This window comes from Bombina bombina, chromosome 11 (genome assembly GCF_027579735.1).
Source record: "Bombina bombina isolate aBomBom1 chromosome 11, aBomBom1.pri, whole genome shotgun sequence".
Classification (NCBI taxonomy): domain Eukaryota; kingdom Metazoa; phylum Chordata; class Amphibia; order Anura; family Bombinatoridae; genus Bombina; species Bombina bombina.
In genome coordinates this window covers 12,162,502-12,164,193 of record NC_069509.1, presented here as the reverse complement: position 1 = coordinate 12,164,193, position 1,692 = coordinate 12,162,502, and the positions used below count along the sequence as shown (strand labels likewise).

The 1,692-nt window shown below is 39.6% G+C and overlaps 1 protein-coding gene across 1 annotated transcript; it reads left to right on the top strand.

The window, feature by feature from the left end:
- The first annotated feature begins 573 nt into the window (after positions 1-573).
- On the top strand, positions 574-1,401 carry LOC128642155 (taste receptor type 2 member 9-like). The gene has a single exon (XM_053694834.1). It carries the CDS (start codon positions 574-576, stop codon positions 1,399-1,401), a length of 828 nt encoding a protein of 275 aa, XP_053550809.1.
- Positions 1,402-1,692: the final 291 nt, after the last annotated feature.

Below are 1,692 nucleotides of genomic sequence, written 5' to 3'. Positions count from 1 at the left end.
TACAAAAATACCCATAGACTTTATTTGTAAATTTTTCATAAAAATAATTAGATGTGATTGGCTCCTGAATGAAGAAATACACTTCCCTATGCAGTATTGAGATAGTAACAAAAAGTATGTTCATAAGCCTTCCATTACATAAAAGCAATGATACATTTAAACAACTGTTTTACGCATATTTATTATGATCAAATTCATTTCAACACTATAGAGATTTTACTTACAAATAAAATAAATGTGTAAGAAATAAATCTAGGCTGAAGAATGCTATTGGAGTTTATTGTGTATCAGATTAAGCAAAACACGTATCAGTCGTTTCAGGCCCTACTGCTATGTAACCCACACGCATGCAAATCTTCTGCACGGGTGTCTGCTACTTGTCTGTAATGGCAAATGACATGTGGACAATTTGCATCAGCCTCTGACTATAGATTCACCCGAATATGATGTTATTTCAGTCAGGATCGGGTACAGCACCACAGGGAGAGTAAAATGTTTTCTTCAGTTTTGCTAATTCCAATAACAATCTTTACAGTTCCAGCAATATCTGGGATCATCTCTAACACGTTTATCATGGCTGTGAGATTATGTGACTGGAACAGACGCCTGACCCAGAGCCCGGGCAATCAGATCCAGTCCTGTATGGCACTAACGAACATAGTGCTGCAATGTATAATGACAAGTGATGGGTTTTTAGTATTGTTTCAGCCTTACTTGGTATTTTCCACAAAGGTAATCTCAGCTAGAAATCTACTTTTATCTTTTTTTGCTAACCTCAGCTTCTGGCTCACAGCCTGGCTCTGCTCCTTCTACTGTGTGACCATCGTTCGCTTCCATCATGAAGTTATCACAAGTCTGAAGATGAGGCTCCCTGATGTGGTACCCAAGCTCCTACTGGGCACACTCTTATTGTCCTTTTCCATCAGTGTCCCTACTATTTGGTACATTAAGTTTGTCACTGAGAGCACAACAAGTGCAAATCTGACAGGGAACTACTCTGCAATGACTGCCTTTGTATTTTATCACAATTCCACCTTTACGTCTATTTTCATTACCATTGGATGCATCATGCCGCTTGTTATAACCCTTACATCAATAGGGTTTACTGTGGCCTCTCTACTGAGACATGTTCAGCAAATGAAACTCAATGCTCCTAGTCTGAGCGCTGCCCAGCTGGAGGCGCATTACAGAGCATGTAGGACAATGGTACTTCTTGTCATTCTTTATGTGACTTTTAATGTGACTGCAATCAGATTCCCTTTCAGCAATTTATCTTTTGAATTTTTTTTAATCATTTGGCTCATCCTTCTGTTGTATCCTACAGTCCAGGCTGTTATTCTTATCATGGGGAGCTCCGAACTGAAAGGGACTTTGTCTCAAATTATTGGGTGTACCAGGTAGTGAGGACATCATACTAATGTGTGATGGAGATTAGCTAGTGCCTTGTTGCACCATCTGTAAGTGTGATCTCAGAAGACTCTATGCACTGGGGGCAGCTATACACAACTACTGGAGGACTAGAGTATCATTGCTCATCAATACATTTAGCCCTGTGTCTATTTAGCTGTTGTTTGTGCAGCTTTTTATATCAATCAGCTCAGCTGCCCTTTATGTCATGCAAACTCTGTAGCCCAGAGCAGCTAGGTATTTCCGTATGTTGCTTTGTAACTATTAAACGTTTTTATTCCTCAC